The sequence below is a fragment of the Xyrauchen texanus genome, chromosome 25, assembly GCF_025860055.1.
Source record: "Xyrauchen texanus isolate HMW12.3.18 chromosome 25, RBS_HiC_50CHRs, whole genome shotgun sequence".
In the NCBI taxonomy this organism is placed as follows: domain Eukaryota; kingdom Metazoa; phylum Chordata; class Actinopteri; order Cypriniformes; family Catostomidae; genus Xyrauchen; species Xyrauchen texanus.
This window is the reverse complement of record NC_068300.1, coordinates 34,506,077-34,531,477: the sequence shown is the minus strand read 5'-3', so window position 1 is coordinate 34,531,477 and position 25,401 is coordinate 34,506,077. Positions and strand designations below refer to the sequence as shown.

General features: G+C 42.3%; 1 protein-coding gene across 1 annotated transcript; it reads right to left on the bottom strand.

The window, feature by feature from the left end:
• Positions 1-502: 502 nt before the first annotated feature.
• On the bottom strand, positions 503-24,428 carry LOC127618437 (troponin T, cardiac muscle isoforms-like; the record flags this gene model as incomplete). Its single annotated transcript, XM_052090869.1, has 12 exons — positions 503-717; positions 1,384-1,424; positions 1,679-1,769; positions 11,254-11,363; positions 11,904-12,011; positions 12,116-12,193; positions 12,511-12,627; positions 13,117-13,180; positions 13,293-13,317; positions 13,793-13,822; positions 15,017-15,064; positions 24,347-24,428. Coding segments are annotated over 12 exons (828 nt in total), but the record flags the coding sequence as incomplete, so codon positions are not given.
• Positions 24,429-25,401: the final 973 nt, after the last annotated feature.

The window sequence follows — 25,401 nt, the reverse complement described above, 5'->3', positions numbered from 1 at the left end:
ACATGCATTCGTTCTTTGCACCATTAATGTGCAAAGTCACACAGAGTGACGTAAAGATATGAGAGATTGTAGCCCCTCCCCAAATTGGGTTTGCGCTTGATCAAATGAATGTAACATACACTTTGTCACATATAAAAAAGGATGGATGTTTTATGTCTATGGATGTCCCCATTACCATGATGCTGCCTAAGGCCCTACAAACCCACAGCCAGCACTGCTCTCTCTTTTTCTGTCTCCATAACAGAAATAGCATATGCACATGTAAAACACCTGTTGTTCTGTCTTGGTGCTATTTTGCCTTCAGCAGAACTTGATAGTGTTTCCTCAGTCTGATAAAGACTGCAGATCTGAACTGGCTTTAATTGCACAGCTGTTGTGAATTTTAACAAAACGATAATTAAATAAAAAGCAATAATGTGGAAACTTTCAGACATAGAAATCAAAAGTGTTGTATTATTAAAATGCAAACAAAGAATAGATAGATAACAAAAGCTAGTGCTGCTTCATTTTCACATTTATGTATTTATTCCTTTCTTTATGTGCACTTGTAGTCCAAATCAAACCAACTGTTTTTAATCAGTGAGAACACCCAACTAAACACAAATGTATATCTGTATAGTACACACAGTTTTCCTGAACATCTCATTTCACAAGTTCTTAATGGGTTGTAAGGAGTCTAGCATTCACTTCCTTAGGCCTCTCTTGGTTCTCTTTGACCTATAGTAGAAAAAAGATAGGTTTCAATAATAATAATGGCAATAATAATTAATAAGAAAAATGCCAAAAGAGTCTGCTCCCAAGTCTCAATGATATTTTGGTACCAAGATAGCTTAAAGCTTAAGTCCGTGCTTCAATATAAATCTATGGGATTTTTTGGTTAGAGCTAGTCACTAATGGGGAAATGCTGACATTTCAGATTGCAACCTAAACCCTCCTTGCCCACAAGTCATTCGGTTCTGACTCCCACATTTGCCAAACAAGCAGCTCTGCCAGCTGACAGGAATGTGTCCCTGGCAGCCCGATCACGTGCATTTACAAAGACTTGTGTGTCAGTGTTCCATGCCTGAGGCGGCAGCCGATGAGTCACAGTTTGGTTTGAAGGAAAATCCCTCAGGGAGTTTAAAAAGAGCCAATACCAAACAACCCTGAGAGAACAGTACAGGCATGCATTATAATCAACTTAATTCAGAACCAGTTTATAGAACAACAGCTGGAAAGTTTCCAATCATATAAACGTCTACTTCACAGCTCTTCATGCACATTTGATAACGAATATGTCATAATGCTTGGAGAGCAGAACTGTTAAAAAGTGTATAATACAGATGGATAAACAACTTCACCACTTTTACAGTTTAGATGGAAGATACACCCAGTTTCACTCACGTTTTCAGGTGGTCACTGACTCTGTTTCTCAAGACATTGATCTGTAGAACATATCCATAATCATTTTCAGCCTGTATGCACACTTTTAAAACACTAAACATCTTAACACAGGATAATAGAATCCTGATGATTGAGTAGTTTGTACATTTGGTGAAAATACTCAGATTAATGTTTTCACATGGCATTCCACCAGGAAGACAATATATAAGAGTTGTTATTTATGCTTTTTCCTGTGAAGCGTTTAATTACTTCACTGTTTATCAGAAGTGATCAAGTGATGATGTATGCCTCTTACTTCATATTTCTGTCTGGTATACTGGTACTGTAACTCAAACTTATCGGCCTCTAGTTGACGCACACAGCTCAACAGTTCCTTGGCTTTTTCCCTTGGAAGACAGAGGGGCAGTACAGACGAGAGTGAATTTCAATGTTATCAGAATTATTCATTGATTTTGTGTGATTTTATTCTACAATACTTGTAAAAGTCGTGAAGAGATTGTCAATTTGCATTCATTTAATAAACAATGGCACAAAGCTACAGGCACACTGCACCCTCATGCCATCTCAGATGTGTATGACTTTCTTTCTTCTGCTGAACAAAAATATAGGTGCAAACTCTGCCAGAAGACTCCAGACGTCCATGTCTTTAGAAGTGATTTGATAGATGTGGGTGAGAAACAGATAATTAGTTACATCTTTTTACCATAAATCTCCACTTTCACTTTCAAAATGTGAAAGAATCTAAAAGTGAAATGGAGATCTATTGTAAAAAAAATGACTATTTATCTGTTTCTCACCCACATCTATCAAATCACTTCTGAAGACATGGTCCACTGGAGTCTTACACTGTGTCCTAACCAGATGGACGAGATGCCACATCACACAATAAAAGGTATCTTTTCCATGTTAAACAGAGTTTTTGTCCTAACCAGACACGATACACAATGAGCGACAGTGACAGGGCTTTCTATTTTTGGAATGGTTTCTATTTCTGCAACGTCACACCGGCCAGCGCAGTCAACAAATGAGTCTAAAATTATTCTTATTGCAGTATATTAAGGTCTGCATCTCACCAGCCAGTTCAAAACAACTTGATTTTTGCATTGTACAGACATATGTTTACCAGGATCTCCGCCCTAACATAGGAAATTATGCGCTATCAGCCAAGAAAACTTTGATGAGTACCGCAAAGGCTGTAATATGCCCTTGACCATTTTGTCCCTGAAATAGAGAGATAGCCCTTTTTTTTTTTTGCAGAAATGAGCTGGGTGCATGTGTAAAAGTTTTTTTATTTTTAACCTTTATTGTTGTGTTTGAGGTTTCAATCTCTTCAGCCGGAGCTCTGTCACAACAACAACCACCATTCGCCACTAAGTGGCGGTGATGTCACCACAACGCTTGTGCCAGGCTATGTGCACGTTTAGGCCACGTGAAGTGTCGAATGCCCGCTGGCAGGAGGTCACGGGACAGATCCAACATGTGACAGGTCTCCAGCCCATGCCGAGCCCGCTTAGCCCCCTCTATCCTGCCGAACAAAAGCTGTTTATGCATGCGGTGGCCGGGCATGTGGGCTACATGACCAAGCCAATGCAACCTTGCCTGCCGGAGGAGCTCACCGATGGGACTTTGTCCACATCTTTCAAAGATTTGTGAGCTGCTCACACAATCCAGCCTGGTTAAACCCAGGATGGATCTTAGGCAGGCCAGCCTAAATGTTTCTATCCGGCGAAGATGTTCCATTGGGGGTCCACGTTTCACAAGCATAGAGAAAGAAGGGAATGACCGTGGCTGAGAATACCTGAAGCTTCGTGCGGAGCAACAAACCAGGTAGCTTCCACACAGCGTTACGCTACCGATGAAAAGATAATGCCGCTCGACTGATTCGGAGTGAGACCTCTGCTGTCAAACCGGAGCTGGTCATAAGCACACTGCCCAGGTATGGAAAACACTCCACTCTCTCACAACTGCCCCATCACCAATTGGGAGCTGTGGGGGTGGAGTGTCCGATGGTACATAATACCCAGGCAGGTGCTTAGTTTTGGTTGGGCTGATGGTAAGGCCCGATCTCTTAGTGGCAAGCTCCAGGTTCATCAGCAGCGCCTCCAACTCCTCCTCTGAGTGAGCAGCAATCACCAGATCATCAGCATACATAATGTGGTTGATCAATAGGGAGCCATCCCTTGACTGCACCCGGGCATCAATCAACCTCCCATTATATCTGTACCAGATGGAAATTCCTCCGGTACAGCCATCGAAGGCTTCACGAACCACGTGGTCGAAATAGATATTAAATAATGTGGGAGCCAGGGGACATCCCTGTTGCACTCCAAGGTGAACAGGGAATGGCTCTGACTCCCGGACACGTAGTTTTACCCTGGCCTGCTCGCCATCATGAAGGTCCTTAATGATCACGAGCAGCGGGTCTGGGACTCCGAAAGCATGAAGAACAACCCAGAGCCCAGGCCTACTGATGGTATCATAGGCCTTGACCAGGTCAATAAAGCAGAGATGTAGGTAGATGTAGATTCCTGTTGGAATTCCCTACACCTCTGCTGTAGCAGACGGACAAAGAATATGGCATCTATGCCCTTTCCTGAAACCACACTGGGGATGCTGGTAGATCGCACAAAATTTAAATGTACTTTTAAATGTTAAATTTTAATAAAAATAAATATAATATCTTTCCTTCTTTTAGTTTCTGTCTGACTTGCACTTGACGAGTAAATACTGACCAGAGGAGGTTTTGTTTATTCAGTTGCCATGACAACTAGGTTTGGAATCAGAGAGTTTTGAACTGAATGGAATCAGACAGTTTTGCCTAATCCGGCAGTAGCATCGCAGTTTCGCGCTCTGTTCTCAGAAGTCCTTGGAATGTGCGTATGCGCAAACCTAGTTGTCATGGCAACTGAATAAACAAACCCTCGCCTGGTCAATATTTACTCGTCATCAGAATAAGGTAAATGCCCTGGCTATTGTAACCTATTGTGCTGTAGGTGTTTTGGGTTTAGTTATAAAACTGAATGATATCAACATTGAACATTATTATATATTTTTTTATTAAATAGAAGATGAATTCCATGTAGGGATACATGCAGTAGTCCCAACAAGCATTTTCTTATTTTAAATGAAACTGTGTTTTTTTAGGTGGTAGATCTTTATTGAGTTGGTCATTTAAAAGTAGATCATCACACAAAAAATTGTGTGCACCCCTGCTGTAGACGATGAGAGTGGGCCTGTCGCTTTTTCTCAGCACTAGCTTACATAAAGTTTTAATTTGTGGTTTAGTGGTAATCAGTTGAGGGTGAAGGGGTTGGCCGCTGTGGTGGCTACAAAGCGCCATGACAAAAAAAAAAAAAAAAAAAAGCTGTCTGTTTTTTTTTTTTTTTTAGCTCTGTCACACACACACCCCACCAATTCAGAATGGCAGAAGGGAGACATACCGGCTCGTTCTTACATTCTCTCTGATTCCCTGTCACGTGGAGATTGGTGAAATAATCAGGGGTGTAAAGCAACAAATTACAAATACTCACGTTACTGGAATTAAGTCGTTTTTTCCCAGGAATTGTACTTTTTTAAGTGCTTTTAAAATTGTATACTTTTATTTTTACTTGAGAACATTTTAAGTGCTGTAACTGTACTTTTACTGCACTATTTTCACACTGTCTGTGTTCACTACTTCCCCATCCTGATTTTGTTTTTCTCTATCAACCCCAGGGGCGTGGCCACAAGGGTGGCACGGGGTGGCAGCTGCCAACCCTAAAAAATAGCTTTGCCACCCCATTTGCCACCCCAGATGACAGCTCGGATACGGAGGGGCGTCGGCTTAACTTCCCCCCATCTTAGGCTACTTCAATCGATTGGGTCACGAAAAGTACTTATCAAATATGATCTATAATTCACAATAGTTTTAGTTTTAAGTCTGATGTCTTTATTATGTAGATAAAGTGCATTTCTGCCCCTGCAGCAGGCTAGTGTAAACGGCAGATCGGTAAATCCACGGGTGACGGAGCGCAGCGCGCGGACTCGTCTCGGAGGAAGAATGCGCTCGTCTTGTCCAGATTGGACTCCGAGTAGCCTATAGTTGTGAGAATCTCCACGAATACGAAAGCAAATTTTTCATTTGAATCGCATATTCTGACAGGTGTAATGGTATTGAAATTGTCATTCAAATCACAGTGATTTCAGGAGACAAAACTTGACAAAAAAAGCATGTGGAGAAATTATATGTGTTAACTATATAAATGTTTTTAAATTAATATATTAAAAGCTTTTTATTTAATTTTACATAAACATAATTAAAACATATATTCAACATTTAACATATCTCCAAGATGATCTTACTTGGTTTGGGATTAATTACTAATTGCTATTAAAATGTAAATGTATCAAAAGCAAATATAGCCTAAGCAAATATTAAAATGGCAAAGCAATAAAATGTCTGTGCAAACTAAATAATATTTATTGGGACAGTGTTCATCATATAGTGATGTCACTGGCATATCTTAAGTTCACCCCTCCCCATTCTTTAATCATTTCACCAAAACTACAACATGTGGCAGGCCCACGACCACCAGGCTGAAGCCGTTTAGACTGTTCTCTTTTTAATGCACAGAAACAGGTAAAGTCAATCATGTGTCTATCTTGCTCGTTAATCTACAAAAGTTACCTGAGTGGTGGTTGTTATAATGACTTATGTATATTTTTAATCAATGCAAAGTTGCTATCGTTAGCTCATTAGGCCTACGACGACATTGTCCACGGCGACACAAGTGGATTTTTTTGAAAGGGCAAGTAAGTAAAAGACATTTACTTGCCTGACCGGACAAGTAGCCTGATTAAAACTTCAGTGAGAAAAATAACTAGGAGAAAAGCGAGAACGGTTCTGATTTTATTACATTTAACGTTAGACAGCGATTACAAATGGATAACAGTGTATTTCTGGTAAAGCTGAGGCCAGCGCAGCCTGTCTCTTTGTGAGAGACTTTAGTGGAGAAATCAAACCAAATGAGCATAACAAAACTCACAGAAGAAACATACATTCAAAATGTTGAGTTTATTATTAATAACATGACTATGTTTTGTCGAATATTATTACGATTGCAAATGTTACATTGATTTAAGTTAAATAAACAAGTAGTTCATATTAAGTTACTTGCATTTTAGACACATTATTAACTGTTTTTGTTCTATTTTACCATCGAAAATAGTTCTAAACAAAGAAAAACAGCACTCAACGGTGTTTTACTAAATGATTCATCGTTTTGAATGAATCGGGTGAATCAATGACTCAGTTATTAGACTAAGTGACTTGCTGCCACCTACTGGCAGTTTAGTTTGATGTTCAAAAGTATCATACATTTTTTTCCAAAATGTCTTATTTGTATATTCAAAGGTTAAATTAAAACATTAATCTTATAACATTATTTATTGCATTTGTAATTTCGCAGTATACATTATTTAATTTGATTGGTATATTGCTATAGTGTGTTACTATTAACACGTGATTTATTGATCAAATGCAAACATTTGACATGAAAGATAATGCATACATTAAATAAGGTTTTAAAATTGGCCTTCATAAAAATAATTACCGCCATTGGATAAATATAAAAAATATGCACATTTTCAGAAGTAAAAGCTGATAGAACACTGATGGGGATATTGCTTTAGAAAAATTATATTTACACCACCAAAAATATCCCCCACAGACCAGACGAATTTTAAGCAGGAAAAAGTCTGAAGGACAGATGATTCCTGTTACTTTAATGGAATTCACCAGGTTTCTTGAACCTTTTAAAGAAGTCTTCTTTGAGCTTTTCCGTCTTGCAAAAATAGCTGTTGTGCTACCTGTGAGTAGTGCCTCATGTGAGCGCAGTTTCTCTACGCTGAAACTTGTTAAAACACACTTGCGCTCCACTATGTCAGATGGTAGATTGAGCAATTTGTCAATACTTAGTATTGAGTCTGAGCGGTCAAAGGCTATAGACATGGATGTTTTCCTTAAACGTTTTTGTGCACAGTATGGTAACCGGCGAATTCAGCTCTTCTGATTTTTTGGGTTCTCATGTTTGACTATTTGTCTGAGTCAGTCTGACTAGTTTAACTGGTTAACATAGTCATTTACAGTAGTATTTCTACTTCTCTGTGTCATATTCAGATTTTTTTGTACAGATAATGAGTTAATGGCTGCTGCCTTACATGTTTGACTATTTCATATTTGAGTCTGATACTGTTTTGCTACTCTGGTTGCTCTTAGCTTTGCTGCTTTTATTTGTGTTTTATGTGATGTTATGCAGGTATTATTTTCACATTATTTAGGCTATCTGGTTGTTCTTTAAAGAACTTTGGTCCGCCTAGTGGCTGTTGTAAATCAGTTATCAGTAACTGTTGTAATCAGTTACAGTAGTATACTGCATCTTGCAGAATATGCATAATTTAATTTAATTTAATGCAAGTTTTATTGTTTGGTAATCAAAATATTCTGGATTCCTTATCTTTTTATCAATATGAATAAATAAATGCACTTTGAGTACAAATTAAGGAATCAATTTATTTTAATTACAAGTGTTTGTTTCTACCAGTAATCTCCACTAAAGCAAGGGCATTTTTTCCATGATTACCCCATTAATATGCTTACACACACATTTTCATGCACACACATTATCACACATGCACTCATACACACTCTCCCACTCTCTCTCTCTCTCTCTCTCTCTCACACACACACACACACACACTCAAAAACATACTCCTACACACAATGTTAGAAACAGATTGAAAACGATTGTACTTTAAAGATTTCTTATCCAACGTTAGTATTACAGCCTTCATCTTTCAGTTGAAATGGCTGATAGTTCAGAATTTACTGTTAGCCCTCTCTGAACATCAGAAATTCATTAAAATAAGCACATGTCCCTCATAACCAGTATAACACTTTTATTTTTTTTACATATATCATGGGAAGCCTAGTTGACACCCCTCATTCAGCTCTTGCCCCCCCTTTGCCACCCCAAATATAAAATCCTGGACACGCCACTGATCAACCCGTCAAATCAAATCACACGTAAAAACTTAAACGGCAGCTGCAGATCAGCGCGAACTGTGCAGGATGCCAGTTCAGTACAACACCTGAACATCTTGGCCGCACCTAAAAGGGATTTTCGAAGTCCCTTCGAAAAAGGCCAATTGCTTGACACATCAAGGTAAATTGAGAGTCTGTGTGTCTAAAATGTACCCTGTATATTAACTATCTATCACTGAGATTATTGCGTTGATGTGAGAGATTAAGGCAATGTTATCTATAGGGCAGTGCGACACAATCTTGATGTAATCTTGAAAAAAGAGAAGTCCTCGATATGGATGATAAAATTTTTAATCATTTTCTATATTTAGCCTATATTCTACATTTCGAACAAGGGTGTTCATTACATCAATCATGATAGGAAGAGCACCACTGGTTGGTTGATCTAGATAAAATATAAAAGATTGACTTTTTATTTCCTTACATATGTGTGCTGTTTAATTGACATGCGGCTAATGTTTTAGCATTTTTGCAGGTACGCGACTAAATGGTCAAATACACAAATTCCAGCAATACCCATCTTGGTGAGGTATTATTGTAAACATAGTCGGTTTGGTATAAAGGGAATTTAAACAGTGGGACAAAAAGCGTGTATGCATGAAAATGTTGGACTTGAAGTGCACATGCTACCGAATTGAGTATTGTCTATTAGGCTATATCTCATATAAAGGCAATCAAACAACAGTAACAAGGAAACAAGAAAACTACTCACTACTTTAGGCTGATTAACTTGAGTAGCTTTAAAAGTATTCATGTAATAGAATAAAACAGTGACATTTTTAAATAATAATATTTTTTAATAATACCGACCCCAGATGTAGACAGTGTTCATTTGTATAATAAATTTCCAGGAAACTAGACATGACAAAATATTTTATAATTATGCTTAGACTTTATCTTTATCTCTTTATTTCTAATGCCTGATAGAAAAGTGTCAATCTTTGTAGAGAAATAATTCAGCAGAATATTCCACCAGTCACAAACTTCATGCATTAGAATGAGAACACAACTATTTCTGGGCTTAAAAGATACAAGAACTAAATCAATGTGGAACATTGTATTTCAAAAGGAGTACAATGTGCCCCCCATGTGCTACTTAAAGGAATAATTCACACAAAAATAGTAATTCTGTCATCATTTACTCACCCTCATGCCATCCCTTATGCTGTTTTATGTAATTTTTGGAGCTTCAAAATTTTGGCACCCATTCGCTTGCATTGTATGACCCAAAAGAGTTGAGATATTCTTCTAAAAATCTTAATTTGTGTTCTGCAGAAGAAGGTCATACACATCCAGATGGCATGAGGGTGACTAAATGATGAGAGAATTACAATTTTTGTTTGAAATATCCCTTTAAAGCACGATGTGGCCCCTGTACCAAACAACTGCTCTACCGCCTCTGTCGCGCCAAGTGACCCTGCTTTTTAGTGTTTTATTTGCGTTCCTCGCATTGTTTTTAAAATGTTGTATGCCCAACAATAACTCTCTCAGTCGGCATTAAGGGAGATTTAGACCCTGCCCATAAACTGATTTTAATGTAATTGTTTCATACATTATGATATTGAAAATAACTTTCATCTTTTAATTTCAGTAATCATGTTGACCTTTTATTATAATATTTTTTTAATTATATGTAGTGTTTTTAGTTTCATAGCTAAGTGATGCATTTTAAAAGTTGTCAATCACAAACACATTTAAAAAAAACAATTTTTTTATTCTTTCTGGCAAACAGCCATAGTAATTATGTAAATTATGGTATGTGTGCAACATTTTTTAATTGCAGCATCAAGTTTTTATTTTAAAAGGGCATAGCTTTTGCAGCTCAGTACTCAATACACACTACTCATGAGTACTTTAAAATGAGCTACTCTTTTACTCTTAGTTTTTAGGACAGGTATATTTACTCTACTCAAACTACATTTTTAAGAAGTAACAGTACTTGAGTATTATTTTTCAGTGCTCTTTCCACCCCTGAAATTAACTACAGCAGTACTGCATGAACACAAACAATGGGAACAGACTGAATGAGTATGAGATTGATAAAGAAACTTTGCAGTGTGTGTGTGTGTGTGTGTGTGTGTGTGTGTGTGTGTGTGTGTGTGTGGTTGTGTCTTTATCCCCTCAGGGTTTGCCACTGAAAGCGTAGGCACATACGAAGCTTCATTGAAATAGTTTTTATTTGGAAATTATTTCATCTGTGATTGCTGTGTTTTCTAAATTTAATTGTCAATTATCCTCATTTTTGTGTATTAGTATCGCTGTGTAGCATCGTGCCTGGTGTGGACTGACAGACTGCATGTTGCTGGAATCTTATCATGTCGGGTCTGGTTAGGACAAGGTGTTGTGAATTACTTTTATGCTACATTTATGTGCTTTTTGAGCTTCAAAGTTTTGGTCACATTTCACTTTCATTGTATGGACCTAGAGTTGAGATGTTCCTCTAAAAATCTTTGTTTGTGTTCAGCAGAAGAAAGAAAGTCATACACGTCTGTGTTGTGAGTAGTGTAGACTGTGTTTTCTAACAGTCTGAATATTATTATTTGTATTTTTTTGGGGGGGGAATTGTTATGTATTAAACCAGAAGCACTCGGTTTACAACCGAGTGAGACCGGCCCTTTATTTGTCATTGACCAATGCTTGGATGTAATGAAAAATTTGTTACGGTTGGAGTGACAACCGTATTTCATTGCAGTGTGTATTTGGCCAATGTGTCACAAATGTCAAATTATTTCAACTCCTAATAGCTACTGCCTAAATTTGCTCTTGTCGGATATTGTGGTTTGACTAACCTGAGACCTGAGTCGTTGGCATTGTCGATGTCCAGAGGTTTGCGGCGATCACTCAGAATCTTCTTTTTCTTCTCTCTCTCAGTTTGCTTCTTTCCACCCCGTCTCTCTGTCTGCAGAGAAACATCACAGATTTTGAAAGCTTCTGAAAGTGAGGATTTTGTAGGACCGTTTTAAATAATGTTTATAAAATAATTCAACATGCATTTTTATTTCCAAAATAGGAGTGCCACCTTTCAAAGCTCAGTGGTCCTTGATGATTATCTAAATTTAAATGTACAGGGCTTTCCTTGGAATGAAGTTGGCATACCAGATTTTCCTTAGAGTGTCACTACATGTCTTGGAATTACTGTAGCCATGGGGGTGGGGGTGGGGGTGGGGGTGGGGGGTGCAATAAAATATGCAAATTTGATAATGGCATAAACATGCCCAAAAAAACAACGCTTAACACAATTTGCATGGCGTAATTCCCTTCAGGCCAGTTCTGAGTGCTCTGTTGTGGACAATGCCGTAAACTGCCATGAACTGGCACACTTGGGACTGCCACTGTGATCCATCCAGGCGCTTCAGTCAGCTCTTTTAAATGCCAAAAGTGTGTCATTTGTAGTGATTTTGCCCAATAGTGTTTTACCTGAGATGATCGCAGCTCTCACCTTCTGCATGTAACCGCCAAAGTGCAAACTGGTGAGTGTTTTCTTCTTCTTAGCATCATCGTCTGCCCTTTTTTTGGCTTCCTCATCTTCTTTCCGAGCTCTTTCCTCCTGAACATTTCAAAACAGGAAAGGTTGTGTAAAGCCAACTAATTCCGGTTTGTTTCTCTCTGTCTAAAGTAGCAGGGAATTGTAGCACGTGCTACAGTTTTCACCTCCACACGCTTCTGTCGTTCCTTCTCACGTTCGCTACGGATCCTTTGTTGCTCAGCTCGCTCGGAACGTCGTTTCTCCTGTGGAATTAGTTACATGAGTAAAACGTTGAGAATATTTGCACAGAGAAATCACTTAACAAGAGCCGAAGGTGGGTTTTTATTCTGCAGAATGACAATACTGATTCAAATTCAGCCTTGAACTGACTATTAATGAACCCAGCCATGACCAAATGGAATGTTTTTCTTTAGGTTGCATATTTAACCTCATGGTCATACAGTATACCGGTCATTTTGCTCAAGATTTTGCTGATTTTGTTTTTGAAAACATTTCAGTTACTTAACAAGGCCAGCCATGTGAGTGGCTTCGGTGAACTGGGACACCATTGTTCACTCACAATCCTGTCTGTAAGGCTGATAAGTTCCTCCTCCTCTTTCTTACGGTTTTCAAAATGAGCTTCAATCAGTGTCTGCAGCTCATTCAGGTCCTTCTCCATGCGCTTCCGATGGATATCCTGAAGGAAACACAACGTATGACCATTGAGATTGTACCTGTGACAATTTTCCACATAAGATGTGCAATAAAAATCGCTTCAGGGTCTGACTGGTTTATAATTAGCATCTAAAAATGTGAAGTCAGTGTACAGTAATATGTTCTGATGCATTCATACAATTAATGGCTTTTATAAGTCTAATAAGGAAACAGAATATATCATATAGAATGTTCAGTTCCAGTAATTTGCAATTTAAATTTTTAACTGATTGGTTTTTGGATTTTATGTTGTATTTAGATTTATTCTTAAAAAAAAAAAAAAAAAAGATCCAATTCCTGTTCATATGCGGTAATTGGTCGAGCCTCAAGTATGTTGACAAATATGATGAGTTTGGCAAAACTGAAGGGCATGATTCATAAAAGTTCATTTCCAGATGCAAACTAACATTCCCAAGGTATTTTTAACATTCATAGTCTGTAAAAGTCCTGTGAATTTGCCACATTTACTCACATCAAAATCAACTCTTTCTCCATCTGGAATCTTTGGGGGCACCAGGTTTGGCAACATAAAAGGTCTAAAAAATACAACATTGCACTATATGAAACTATATGAAAAAAATAAATACTTGATGGGTACTGATGTTTAGAAACAAATCAAATCCAAGGTATCCGTTGATCTAAACTTACTTCAGGAATTTAGGCTTGGCCTCCTCTGAAGAATAAAACAAACAAACAATCAGAAGTCAATTTCATATCCATGGCAACACATGAGTGTTTTTCATGAGGAATTGTTGTGTATGAGCCCTCAAGTCATCGTGAATACTTGGAGGCTCATTTGCATGAATTTGTTGTTTTTGTTCTTGTGACATTTATGACATAATGACAGATGTTGGCGAATCAACAAATCAGTTAATAATAAAAAAAATTATAATAATAATACCCAAATAATAACAAACACAACCAGATAATAACCAAAATAACTAAAATATCATGCCTTATTTCATTCGGTAAATAACACTATTTTAATTAGATTTTCTATCGTTTTAGGATGACCTAATGTTTAGAACAACAATTATGCAGAAAGGGTGTGTGGCATTGTACAGGATTCTACATGCTGCAAAGGATTGCTGGAGAGCTACAAGCCAATCATACATTTCTTCTGTAGTCAACACAATAAACTAAAATACCTCCACCATCTTCTGTCTCTTCTTCTCCCACTAAAAGAAAGAAAGAAAGACAATCAGAAGAGTGTTGTAGAGGGTAATCAACAGCACTGATTGTGCAGAGGAGAGTGAGACTGAAATAGAAAACTGATAACAAAATAATGATGGAGAAATGAACTTGCACTCGACACTTCAACCAAACATGTAGCACTATTTTTTATTCATTCTGTGTGTGTGTGTGTGTGTGTCTATATTGTGAATGATTGTCTACATTATGTGCAGTGCTGGGTACATGCAATGGTCTGCACTTATATAGCGCCTATTGTTAACCTTAGAGTTAAAAAGTGCTTTACATTGTGACTCATTCACACATTCACACACACATGCACACTCACATTCACACACCAATGGCGGCAGAGCTGCCATGCAAGGTGCTAGCCGGGGGGCTTTGTTCCTGTAATAAGGGTTCTGTAAGTCGCTTTGGATAAAAGCGTCTGCGAAATGCATAAATGTAATTGTAAATGTAGGTGCCTTAGTGATCAGCTTGCACTGTGTGCACTGTGTGGCCTTGTGTCCTAGTTGTCAGATTGCACTGTATATGGCGTGGGACCAGGGATCAAAGTGGACAACTCCCACTTTAGGTGGCTTGGGACCAGGGATCATAGTGGACAACACACACTGTATGCACGGAGCAACTCAGGTTCCTTAGTGATCAATTCGCACTGTGTGTTCTGAATGGCCCATGGGTCCTAATGGTCAGCTCGGACAGTATGTGGCAAGGGGACCTGGGGTCCTTGTTATGAGCTTGTACTGGATGCGGTGTGGGATCATAGGGAACAATTCACACTGTATGCAAGAAGCAGCTCAGGTGCCTTAGTGCCACTGTGTGCTAAGGGGCCCAGATGTCCTAGTGGTCAGAAATGTTAAGCTTTATATTTCTGTGTTTAAGCCCTCAAAAATTGGTCACATTCACTTCCATTGTAAGTGCCTCACTGTAACCTTGACATTTGCTTTTTTTTTTTTAAGAAATTGAACGAGTGGAAATACATTTTTGTGGTAATCAACGTAATGCCACAAATGCTGTTTATTTAGCTTAACTTGGACACAAACATTCCTTTAATGTTGTTGTACCTGTTTAGGACTCTGTGTAACAGTAAAATATGCTGTAGCAGGTGAGTCAGTGGAAGCATGGAGGAGTGTGAGGTCAAACTAAGGAAGTCTGATACAGGCATGTGGAACAGCACTTACCCTGTTCCTGAGTGGTCTCCTCCTCTGCCTCTGCCTCCTCTTCCTCCTCTGGAGCATCGAAAATGGAAAAAGATGCAGGACGGATGCAGTTACAGCTTAAGTTTCAGAATTTACTGTTAGCTATGTTTCATTACATACAAATTCTTGGGAGCTCAGTCATTTTGTTATGTCTGGAATAACGTTAAGAGTGTGGAAAAAGGGTCGTGTGTGTGTGTGTGTGTGTGTGTGTGTGTGTGTGTGTGTTTGTGTGATTATCTTGAGATTAACTTCAAGATATGAGTTAATTCTCAAGGGAAAATAAGATGTATACTGTACCAGCCTGGGCATGATGTGTACTGATGTACCCTTATGATTAAAGCATACCTCACATCTCTCAGATGGTTACACACATTTCTACCAAGCTGGACAACAACTGTTATCAATGATACAAATGTGTGGGCATATCTGTGGTCAGTGGCTACAGTATAGCAAATGTCTTGCAAAATTTTTTTTATTGTGGCTACACAATGGTATGCCGGTGATGGATATCTATGTACAGCAAATCTATTGGACACATTTAAAATGTATGCATTTAATTGCATAAGATACAAACTATGACAGTTGCATCTGCAAACAAATGATTCTTGACCTTTTCTGAGCCTTTTTTGCTGTTATTTTCAATCAACTGGTCTTAAGGTGAGTTTAATGGATGCATGAGGTCAGTTACTCTTAAGTTCACACAGGTGTTCTAGCAGAGTAACCACTAGTGTAGTTCATCACATTAGGTATAGACATGTTCTACCAACATTTGACAACCAGAAAGTGTCCAAACAACCTTTTTGTCTTCATTTTGAATGCTACAGTGCCTTGCGAAAGTATTCGGCCCCCTTGAACTTTTCGACCTTTTGCCACATTTCAGGCTTCAAACATAAAGATATAAAACTGTAATTTTTTATGAAGAATCAACAACAAGTGGGAAACAATCATGAAGTGGAACGAAATGTATTGGATATTTCAAAAAATTTTAACAAATAAAAAACTGAAAAATTGGGCGTGCAAAATTATTCAGCCCCCTTAAGTTAATACTTTGTAGCGCCACCTTTTGCTGCGATTACAGCTGTAAGTCGCTTGGGGTATGTCTCTATCAGTTTTGCACATCGAGAGACTGACATTTTTGCCCATTCCTCCTTGCAAAACAGCTCGAGCTCAGTGAGGTTGGATGGAGAGCATTTGTGAACAGCAGTTTTCAGTTCTTTCCACAGATTCTCGATTGGATTCAGGTCTGGACTTTGACTTGGCCATTCTAACATCTGGATGTGTTTATTTGTGAACCATTCCATTGTAGATTTTGCTTTATGTTTTGGATCATTGTCTTGTTGGAAGACAAATCTCTGTCCCAGTCTCAGGTCTTTTGCAGACTCCATCAGGTTCCCTTTCGAGAGGTCTCTCCTATTGCGTAAGTAGCTTACGCTATGGGAAAACTCAGTTTCTCGAGAAATATTGAAGTCTTTATGTAAAACGCATTGCAGCTGCACAGCAGACAGCAATGAGCTGAGGCAGCTCGGTCATTGGCTGTGCTGCGCAACTTGCTCGAACCAATGACGGGCGACTCTGAACGCGACCAATGAGCGCTTCACGCCAGCGCCAGAGCCTGCCAAGATTGGCGTGGCTAAGGCTATATATTAGGCGCCCGTCGTGAGAGTTCTTTAGATTTAATCTCCTTCAGCAAAGACCTTCTCTTCGCTGGATCCTCTGGATTATTGAGTCTTTTCAGCCGCCGTCGACAAGCCTACAGCAGGACTGCTACTGAGGACGCCGGCGCCTTCAGCCGCCTTCAAAGCCTTCTGCTACGCCATCCGGCGAGCATCACCTTATATCCTTTACTAAGCTATAACTTTTACAAGTGTTCGCCTCTGCAACGCTTTTTGTCCTTAGTAAGGAGCAAATTCGAGGCGTTGTTTAAAATGTCTTCGACCTGCGCCTCGTGCAGAGGCCCTCTTCCTGACGGGGACCATCACATTATCTGCGCTCGCTGCCTGGGACCTGACCACGCAGAAGCTGCTCTCACTCGAGGCGGATGCCTCGAATGTGACTCCCTGGGCCTCACCGAGCTGCGCGCTCACTTTCCCGCCTTCGCCGCGAACGAGCCTGCTACCACCGTGCTGCCATCCCCTCTGTTCGAGCCGCACAAGAAAAAGCGCCGCTCACGGAGGCCGCCAGAGCATGTGGACTTCAGCACCACCCGAGGACTCCCTGCCGCCGGTTCAATTCACGCAGGCAGACCAGCACCCCTCTGGATCGCTGGGTCTCGTCTCGTTCGGCGCGTCAGGGGACGACGGTGAAAAGGATGACAGCCTTTCCATTGACACTGCATCCGACGACTGACCGGGCTCGGCCTTCGACCCCGCGCCATCGACACTAGCGGACACGAGCAGGGGCACCAGCATGGACTCAGAAATCGTCCGCATACTGTCCAAAGCCATGGAAGACCTCGGGCTCGACTGGTCTTCTCCGGAAGAACCCGCCTGCAGCCGGCTGGACGAGTGGTTCCTGCAAGGGCGCCGGCAGGCCCCTCGACAGAGACCCTCCCCTTTCTTCCCCGGAGTTCACGACGAACTCACAAAGTCGTGGAAAGCCCCGCGACTCTGCTCGCCTGAAGCCTTCTTTCTCTTCCTCGCTCTCCTCGGTGGACGGCGCGAGAGAAAGAGGCTACCAGGGAACCCCGCCCCTCGAGGAGGCTATGGCCAACCAACTGTGCCCACCCTCCACCGCTGGATGGAAAGCCAAAGCTTCTCATCCCTCGAAGCCCTGCAGATCTACCTCAGCTCTCGCCGGTCGCGCATATGCCGCCGCCGGCCAAGCTGCTTCAGCGCTTCATTCCATGGCTGTTCTGCAGGTCTATCAGGCAAAACTTCTCCGCACCATGGAGGAGTCTGGACCTGAACCTGAGGCTTTCAAGGACCTGCGCAGCGCCACTGATGTAGCCCTGCGAGCCACAAAGGCCACCGCCCAATCCATCGGCCGGGCCATGGCTAACCTGACTGTCCTTGAGCGCCATCTGTGGCTGATGCTAACAGAAATGAAGGACGCGGATAAGGCGCCATTCCTCGACGCGCCTATCACCCCAAGCGGCCTGTTCGGACCGGCAGTAAAAGAGTTCACTGAACGCTTCACTGAAGCCCAGAAGAATTCGCAGGCTATGCGTCACTTCCTGCCTAAGCGCTCCAGCTCATCACAGAGCCGCCAGAGACCGCCTCAGCTGCAGCAGCGAGCCAGGTGGCGCCTCCCGTCTCCCAGCCCAGACCTGAAATGGACGCTCGACGCCGCTCGCGTTCGCTAACCGAAAACAGCCGCCTGAGCGAAGGGGACCTCGCCCAAGATCGTGCTGAACCCGAGCCTCGTAAGCCTTCCTAGCCATAGGAAGAAAGAGAGAGAGTGCGTGTCTCGCAAAAGCCGGACCACTCTCTACAAAACGTGTAAAACATTACCCAGTCCCCTTACAAGCGGCTGGAAATGTCTGTACAGCAGTCAATGGGCCAGTCACAGAACTCGCTCACCTGCAATCAAATGCCGTTTTAACGGCAACACACAGAAATCACAAAAAGAGTCATTTTCTGCCTGTGTCACTAAGGGGTCACGTGTCCACACTAAAGTGCGCATTCCCACATATCAATACTGTCCAAACAGTGCCGAATACTTCCCCAGCTCAAGCTGGACGCCCCATAAATGTAGATCGTGTGTCTATTGTCATGTATGCACCACTACACATAAGCACTGTTTCCATAGTTATAAACACTTCCCCAGTAAAAGCGGGAAATACTATAAAGGTAACGCGCGTGCCTGCTGTCATGCATGCACCCACCCCTACACACAAACACTGTATGCATGCCCAAAACCCCCCCGCCTTTATGAGGCTTTATGAAAATGGCGCGCGTGCCTACTACGGTATATACACCCCCACCCATAAGCACTGCCCATACAGTTTCAAACAGTTCTCTGGCTCATGCCGCGAGCATCACAGATGCAGCACGTGAGCCAAGAAACTCCCCGCTAAGAACGGGAAGCTTTATGAAAGTGGCACGCGTGCCTATCACAATGTATGCACCCCCACCCGTAAACACTGTCTATACAGTTTCAAACATTTCTCCAGCTCATGCTGCGAGCATTACGGAGATAGCGTGCGTGCCTGTAATCTCACATGCACCCCTGCACTCGGCACTCAACAAAGCTGCTCAGCGCGCTCCCGCGCCTCTAAGAGCTGTAAGCTCAGTGTTAACACAAGGCAATTCACCGGCAGGGTCCATACGTCACTGCGACACGCCCCCAGCCAGCATTCAGCCCATGTCTGTGCGAGCAAAAGCCTGGGAAAAAATCCCTGACATGCCAAAATGGGTTTTGAACATAATAAAACACGGTTACTCGCTTCAATTCGCTCGCAGACCACCCCGCTTTTCAGCGGTGGTTGAGACGAAAGTGAGGAAAGATGTTTCACATGTTCTACGCACCGAGGTGCTCAAACTGATAGAGAAGAGCGTTATAGAAACTGTTCCTCCCTCTATGAGCGAGGCAGGTTTTTACAGCCGCTACTTTCTCGTCCCAAAAAAGGACTGTGTCCTCCGCCCCATTCTAGATCTCAGACATCTGAACAAAGCTTTAATGATTCGCTCGTTCAGAATGTTAACGACCAAACATATCCTCGCGCAAGTTCGCCCCGGTGATTGGTTTCTATCAGTGGATTTGAAAGACGCTTACTTTCACATTCCGATAGCGCCTCATCACAGGCCATTTCTGAGATTCGCTGACGACAGTCATACCAGTACACAGTACTACCGTTCGCCTATCATTGGCCCCCGTACATTCACGCGAAATGTATGGACGCAGCACTTTCCCCTGAGACAGCGGGAGTGCGAATACTGAATTACCTCGACGATTGGCTAATCCTAGCACAATCAGAGAGTCAGTTAACGACGCACAGATCTTGGATTATCAGTCATCTAGAATGTCTGGGTCTGAGAATCAATTTTGCAAAGAGCGTGCTATCCCCAGCCAGAATATCTCTTTTCTGGGAATAGTGCTAGACTCAGTACAGATGACGGCGCCTCTCATCAGAGCACGCTCGCTATTCGGCGCCTTGCAACATCATTCAGGGCGGCGCCAGACGCTCGCCAAACGATTTCAAAGGATGCTCGGTCTCATGGCCTCGGCATCAGCTGTACTCCAGCTAGGATTGTTGCACATGCGTCCTCTCCAACGCTGGCTCAAGAGCCGTGTCCCCACTCACGCGTGGCGCTCGGGCCACTTTTTAATCAAAGCGAATCACGGCTGTATAAAAGCCCTGACGCCCTGGAAGGCCGTCGACTGGTATCAAACCGGCGTGAGTCTGGGCGTGAACACACGAAGAAAAATGATCACGACAGATGCCTCCAAAATAGGATGGGGGGCCCTTTACGAGGGCAGGCCTGTCTCCGGTTTTTGTTCAAACCCGGAAAAGCGCCTACATATAAACTGCCTGGAAATGAAAGCGGTCGCCTTGGCTCTCAGAGCCCTGCTTCCGTACCTGAAAAATGAACACGTCCTGGTCTGAACGGACAACATGACGGTAGTGTCGTATATAAATCGCCAGGGTGGACTCAGGTCAAGCTCCCTGCACTCTATGGCCAGGGAGCTCATCTTATGGTCACAGCACAACCTGCGCTCGCTGAGAGCAGCGCATGTGCCAGGCATCCTGAACCAGGGAGCGGACATGCTGTCCAGAGACAAGGTTCTCCCAGGAGAATGGTCTCTCCACCCCCTGACGGTCCAGTGGTTATGGCAAACCTTTGGCGAAGCAGAGGTCGACCTCTTTGCCTCCAGGGAAAATGCGCATTGCCCTCTTATCTTCTCAAAGAGCATGGACGCGCTCGCCCAAATCTGGCCGAGCCGCCCCTTGTATGCTTTTCCCCCGATCGCGATGCTACCTCAGGTCATCAGTCGGATCAGGGAGGTGAAATGTGCAGTGCTCCTGGTAGCCCCACTCTGGAAAAACCAGACATGGTTTCCAGAATTTATGCAGATGATGCAATCTGCCCCATGGCCGATTCCGTTGAGGCTGGACCTCCTCAGGCAGGCCAACGGGATGATTCTTCATCCCCGCCCCGATCTGTGGGCCCTTCATGCATGGCCCCTCAACGGGTTCCAGAGAACCTCCCCAGCGGAGTGTTGAGAACCATCACTGAGGCGCGAAGCCCTCTACGAGGTGCTTATATGCCCAAAAGTGGAAAGTGTTCAGTGACTGGTGTGATACCAAGAGCTTGAACCCCAAATCGTGCGAGATACCAAGTGTACTCGCCTTTTTGCAAGAGCTGCTGGAGGCAGGCCGCACACCCTCCACGCTCAAAGTCTATGTGGCTGCCATAGCGGTGTCACACAATCCTGATAAAGGACACTCATTAGGGAAAAATGACCTAATCATTCGTTTCCTAAGAGGCGCTAGGAGGATGAACCCTTCTCGCCCCCCCTCGGTACCGATCTGGGACCTGGCCACGGTCCTGGACGCACTCAAGAGTGCCCCGTTCGAACCTCTCCGAACCGTGCACCTTAAACAGCTCTCACTCAAAACTGCGCTCTTGCTGGCACTCGCCTCAGTCAAGAGAGTGGCCGACCTGCACGCGCTGTCATCAAGCGCTGCTTGCCTGGAATTTGGACCTAACGACTGCAGAATTGTCCTTAGGCCAAAGCACGGGTATATTCCTAAAGTGCTCTCCACACCCTTCAGAGTACAGGTGATATCTCTGGCAGCTTATCGCCTTCAGCAGACTAAAGCGACGCTAATTTACTCTGCCCGGTCAGGGCGTCAGAGTATACTTGGAACGCTGCTGCCCTGCTCAGACAGATGGAACAATTATTCATATGCTTTGGCGGCCGCACTAAAGGTCTCGCAGTTTCAAAGCAAAGAATATCGTGCTGGATAGTAGATGCTATAGCGCTGGCTTATGAAGCCAAGGGCCTTCAATGCCCCTTAGGCGCCAGAGCTCACTCTACGAGGAGCATGGCCTCCTCGTGGGCGTGGTCGAGTGGGATACCCATTGAGGATATTTGTGCGGCGGCAGGCTGGGCCTCGCTCGACATTTATCAGGTTTTATAACCTACAGGTCCCCTCATTGCATTCCAACATTCTATCAGCCTGACTGTAGTATGGACTGGAATACATATATGCTGAGCATTATCTCCTCCCTTATAAGGTCCGTCTCTGACTGACTTAGGGAGTTTTTTATGCATATCAGTAAATAGAAAAATCAGTACATAAGATATGTGCGTGTGTTTTACAATGAGCTCCCACCATGGGCCACCTTGGGCAAAGGCGTCTGTAGTATTCCATTATATAGCTCGCCGTTGGTCGGCTCGTTGAATAATCACTTTGCTTTAAGGCTCAGGCATCTGCCTCTGGCTTTATAGAGCGAAGTCAGCACGCACGGCGCTTTTGCATGGTGTTCCCATAGCGTAAGCTACTTACGCAATAGGAGAGACCTCTCGAAGGGAACGACTCGGTTACTAACGTAACCTCGGTTCCCTGAGAGGAGGGAACGAGTATTGCGTAAGCTGCCGTGCTTGTGCTTGGTCAGTCGCTTCAGTCGATTGAACCTAAAGAACTCTCATGACGGGCCTAATATATAGCCTTAGCCACGCCAATCTTGGCAGGCTCTGAGCGCTGGGCGTGAAGCGCTCATTGGTCGCGTGTTCAGAATCGCCCGTCATTGGTTCGAGCAAGTTGCCGCAGCACAGCCAATGACCGAAGCTGCCTCGGCTCATTGCTGTCTGCCGTGCAGCTGCAATGCGTTTTACATAAAGACTTCAATATTTCTCGAGAAACGGAGTTTTCCCATAGCGTAAGCTACTTACGCAATACTCGTTCCCTCCTCTCAGGGAACCGAGGTTACGTTAGTAACCGAGTCGTTTTCTTCCAGAATGGTCCTGTATTTGGCTCCATCCATCTTCCCATCAATTTTAACCATCTTCCCTGTCCCTGCTGAAGAAAAGCAGGCCCAAACCATGATGCTGCCACCACCATGTTTAACAGTGGGGATGGTGTGTTCAGGTTGATGAGCTGTGTTGCTTTTACGCCAAACATAACGTTTTGCATTGTTGCCAAAAGTTCGATTTAGGTTTCATCTGACCAGAGCACCTTCTTCCACATGTTTGGTGTGTCTCCCAGGTGGCTTGTGGCAAACTTTAAATGACGCTTTTTATGGATATCTTTAAGAAATTTCTTTTCTTCTTGCCACTCTTCCATAAAGGCCAGATTTGTGCAGTATACGACTGATTGTTGTCCTATGGACAGAGTCTCCCACCTCAGCTGTAGATCTCTGCAGTTCATCCAGAGTGATCATGGGCCTCTTGGCTGCATCTCTGATCAGTCTTCTCCTTGTATGAGCTGAAAGTTTAGAGGGACGGCTGGGTCTTGGTAGATTTGCAGTGGTCTGATACTCCTTCCATTTCAATATTATCGCTTGCACAGTGCTCCTTGGAATGTTTAAAGCTTGGGAAATCTTTCTGTATCCAAATCCGGCTTTAAACTTCTCCACAACAGTATCTCGGACCTGCCTGGTGTGTTCCTTGTTCTTCATGATGCTCTCTGTGCTTTAAACAGACCTCTGAGACTATCACAGAGCAGGTGCATTTATACGGAGACTTGATTACACACAGGTGGATTCTATTTATCATCATTAGTCATTTAGGTCAACATTGGATCATTCAGAGATCCTCACTGAACTTCTGGAGAGAGTTTGCTGCACTGAAAGTAAAGGGGCTGAATAATTTTGCACGCCCAATTTTTCAGTTTTTTATTTGTTAAAAAAGTTTGAAATATCCAATAAATTTCGTTCCACTTCATGATTGTGTCCCACTTGTTGTTGATTCTTCACAAAAAATTACAGTTTTATATCTTTGTTTGAAGCCTGAAATGTGGCAAAAGGTCGAAAAGTTCAAGGGGGCCGAATACTTTCGCAAGGCACTGTATCTAGTTTTTAACCTTAACAATTATAACGCACTTCTTTTTTCGTAAATGCTTTGCTTAAACAAAAATGTGCTTCTGCTGCATTTCTTCAAAAGAAAATCAAATTGCTTTGAATTGTGTTATTTAATGCAATGATATGCATACATTTTTATGTGACATGTCCAAATACTTTTTAAGCCACTGTATACCATAATATTAAATTATTACCATATTACCATGGTTTTTACATGGTTCTCCAAGCTATTTCAAAGTGCACCATGGTACATATCCACAAAAACATACTATTGCCATGGTACATGTAAAAAACAAACAAAAAACAAACATTCAAACATGGTACCGCCTTGGTACTTGGTAAAAACCTTTCTCATGCTGAACCTCCTCCTGCTCCTCCTCCTCCTCCTGCTCCTCCTCCTGCTCCTCCTCTTGCACCTCTGAGCCAAACCATGCAGATTATGTTAGTAAAAAAGCCAACAAACAGCCTCGGTTAAGAGGATTCATGTGCAAATAGAAGCTAAAAGCTAAAAGAGGACCTATTCACAAATGATACTTAAACATGAAACATAATATGGATTATTGATGATGTTTTTACCCTAAAACTTTCCGCTCCATTTCTTCTAGATGTGTCATTTTTAGGTGTGATTTGTAGAAAAACATGTGTTTGTTGAAAGCTGACAAGCAAAGTCAATAGATCTTAAGTAAATGATTGGACAGGCTCGGCTTTCACATACACAAATCTACATGACACTTTACATTTCTCAATACCGCACTTACATGTGAGAAGTCTGTCAGAATGTTTATCAGTTCATCTATAATGGTCTTTCGGTGTAATGTATACAGCACAGAAACCTGATTGGCTGGTATTGAAATATGTTGTGAAAGTGTTGAGTTGAATGAAAAAGTTGAATGGTCTTGTGAACTCCTTGAATACTGTTTAAAATATTTCCTATTATAGTTTCCATGTAATGACAATTATATAACAACCTTGTTGAAAACATGCAACCATATACAGTACAGAAGTCTTTACGTAAACCTCCCCATTCTCCCTAATGACCTGTTGCATCACAGCTCTGACATACTGTAGCTGCAAAGGAAATATTTTTGCCTACTCTCAAACCAAAACATTGTCTAGTCAGAAAGTATAAAAAGGAGATTACAAAAAGACAACACTTACCCTCCTGCTCCCTGGAGAACAGAAGAAAATAGTGCTGTTATTTCCATTGTTCACATCGCTGAAGTATCTTCCCAACAACAGCTGCTTGAACTTCATTAATACTGTACAGACTACATACTTATCAGATGAGTATTATATATTTGTTCAAATGAATGGTATTAAAATAAACTAGAACACTTGTGATAATAGGAAGCAGTTGCTGTACACAGCATGCTTGTGCAGACTGTAAGGGACATTTGAAAG